The sequence below is a fragment of the Montipora capricornis genome, chromosome 2 (assembly GCF_036669925.1).
Source record: "Montipora capricornis isolate CH-2021 chromosome 2, ASM3666992v2, whole genome shotgun sequence".
NCBI classification, from domain to species: Eukaryota; Metazoa; Cnidaria; class Anthozoa; order Scleractinia; family Acroporidae; genus Montipora; species Montipora capricornis.
The window spans coordinates 20,926,441-20,928,940 of NC_090884.1; the positions used below are offsets into that span (position 1 = coordinate 20,926,441).

Sequence of the window (2,500 nt, forward strand, 5' to 3'; positions counted from 1 at the left end):
GTTAATGGAAAATGCCTTCTATCTCAGCCAATCACCTTTTAGTAATTTTGTCCTCTATGCTATACTGTAACTTATTATTTAAAAAACCTTCATGGTCTGTCTGCTGATCTAGTTTCGAACAAATGACCTTGTTTTATGTTTTTGTGAGTGCACTCTTCTTTGGTTTACTATAGGAACAACAACATTTCTCCTGCATTGCTTCAGCCACTTTGCAAATACGTAAGTTTTACCGATTGTTGATTGTTCAATGGTATTCACCCCTGTATGTTACTGTAAGTCATATAAAGTTTCAAGCTTGTGTAATAATGCTTTTAATAACTCGGTGGTAATAACAGCAAGAGATAAATGCTGTTGCTTTCTAACGTGTGCTTTTTTGCCGCTCACTCTTCGAGCACTCTGGGTCATCTAAACATGATATCATTACAGTTTGATTAACAGACCTTCATTGTGAATGATGCTCAAAACCCGTCCAATAGCAACTGAACTTGAAGGAAATATCAGCTTCTATTTTCCTCATAAAATGATGATAGAAATGTCCCTGGCATGCACTTGAGTTGGTCTATGGAAATCCTCTGACTCTCCAGTCAAAGGCCTACAACAGATGCCACAGATTTTCTCATTTTTTCTCTTATAATGCATGGTGGAAAAACAACAATCCCAAAAATCCAATGTACAATCAAGCAGGGAAGACTAAACAAAAACCGAAATCTGCTACATTGTAGTGTTGAGTGAGATCACTTAACATTAACATTGCTTTACAAATACCAATAACTTTAACAATGATGGAATTCCCCTTGTATGTCCTTGTGGGGAACAAGAAAGAAACAGAAATATTGTGACTGTTGTTGCATCCCTGAATAAGTAGTGTTTGTATAAACCAATTTAAACTTTGGCCAAGAAAGTCCTTTTTTTTTTTCAAATTATCGATCAAAAAAACACCAAAACAATCTTACTTCATATAAAGGAAAGGAAGGAACTTTATTTAAGTGTCTAATCTTCTAGCACCATAGAGCACTAAGCGGGGACACTCTAAATTGAAATTAACAAGTTAACGCAAATCAAATCAAATTTTGGTTTTTGAGAAGAGGGGAAACCGGAGTACCCGGAGAAAACCTCTCGGGGCAGAGTAGAGAACCAACAAACTCAACCCACATATGACGCCGAGTCTGGGAATCAAACCCAGGCCACATTGGTGGAAGGCGAGTGCTCTCACCACAGCGCCATCCCTGCACCCCAAATATTCACCTTAATATTCACCTTAAAGAAATTTTATTGCTGTGAGAGAGTGGGCAAGTGTCAATCCAATCAGTGGTTTGTGTCTGCTACTACACTTGAGTAGTGGCACACAAAATTGTTTGCAGAATTATTTGATTAGTCAAACTCCAGGAATTTACATTCAGGTTTATTTATCTAAAAGAACAGGTAAATTGGGATCTGCAGTATGCAAGGTGTGCTTCACGTTAAGTAATCTTAAATTTAGCAGCAATATGTAATGCAATACTCTGATTTCTTCAACAGACTCCAACATCCAAGTTAAAGGACAAATTAGAACAAGCACGTACCCTCTATTGTGAAACACTGGAAAGCATTTGTTCCATGCTTGATGAAGCCAAGCCAGCTGTTATAAACAGTCTTCCATGCAAACTTGCCGAAGCCCAATGCCTGAGGTAGTTGTTCTTGTCTTTAATGAGGCTGGATATCACAAGTAGGCGGTGTGATCCAGTGGTTAGGGCATTGGGTTTGCTTTCAGTTGCCCTGGATTAAAATCCTGTTCTAACCTCTGGTTTGGATTTGTTTCCGGTTGTCCCAGGTTCAACTCTCCCATGCATTGTAAATAGACAACTGGTTGTGTCTTTTCATTTGGGTTTCTTAATCATGTTTCTGTTGATTTGAATTGTTATTTTCAGATGATTAAAAGTGGGGTGCCTGTGAACTAGCTTGATAGCTAAGTGCACTTCCACTACACAGAAACCATTTTTATTTATCATTTATGTGGAGAATATTGGATATCTAGGAGTGTGTTAACTTACTAGGCCATTGACCAACTAAAGGTTGAAACACCTTTAAGAGCTTATCCACCTAATTTACCATTATTGCCCATGACTAAACTTGCTTGTATTGGTCGTTTCAGAGGGTACACCCTGGAGTGGTGTTCTTCAGGTTGTTGGTTACCCTTTTATATTATTGGTTTAAAGTTCAAAAAGTAGATTGCAGACGTCACTGCAACAGTTCAATCATGTAGTCGCAAATGATCTGCCAACTGGGGTGACCAATGATTCTGCCACTGAGATTGACTTGGTGATTACAAACAAGCCGGCATTTGTTAAGTACATTAATTTAAGTTTCTTGAGCTGGAAATATCTGACCATATGTTTGTTTATGCACGCATGTACACAAAGGTTGAAACACCCCCACCCTAAAATAATTGTCAACACATGGGGTCAATCTTTTCCTTGGATCAAACATTTGGTTTTATCAACGGAGTTGATAATGTAAATTG

The 2,500-nt window shown here is 38.1% G+C and overlaps 1 protein-coding gene across 2 annotated transcripts in view; it reads left to right on the forward strand.

The window, feature by feature from the left end:
- LOC138039054 (recQ-like DNA helicase BLM) overlaps positions 1–2,500 on the forward strand; it is a 112,783-nt gene that overhangs the window by 51,801 nt on the left and 58,482 nt on the right. For both annotated transcript variants that reach the window (XM_068885215.1, XM_068885216.1), the window contains 2 exons: positions 174–219; positions 1,519–1,667. In XM_068885215.1, coding sequence (XP_068741316.1) covers positions 174–219; positions 1,519–1,667 — 195 coding nt within the window. The remainder of the gene's footprint in view (positions 1–173; positions 220–1,518; positions 1,668–2,500) is intronic.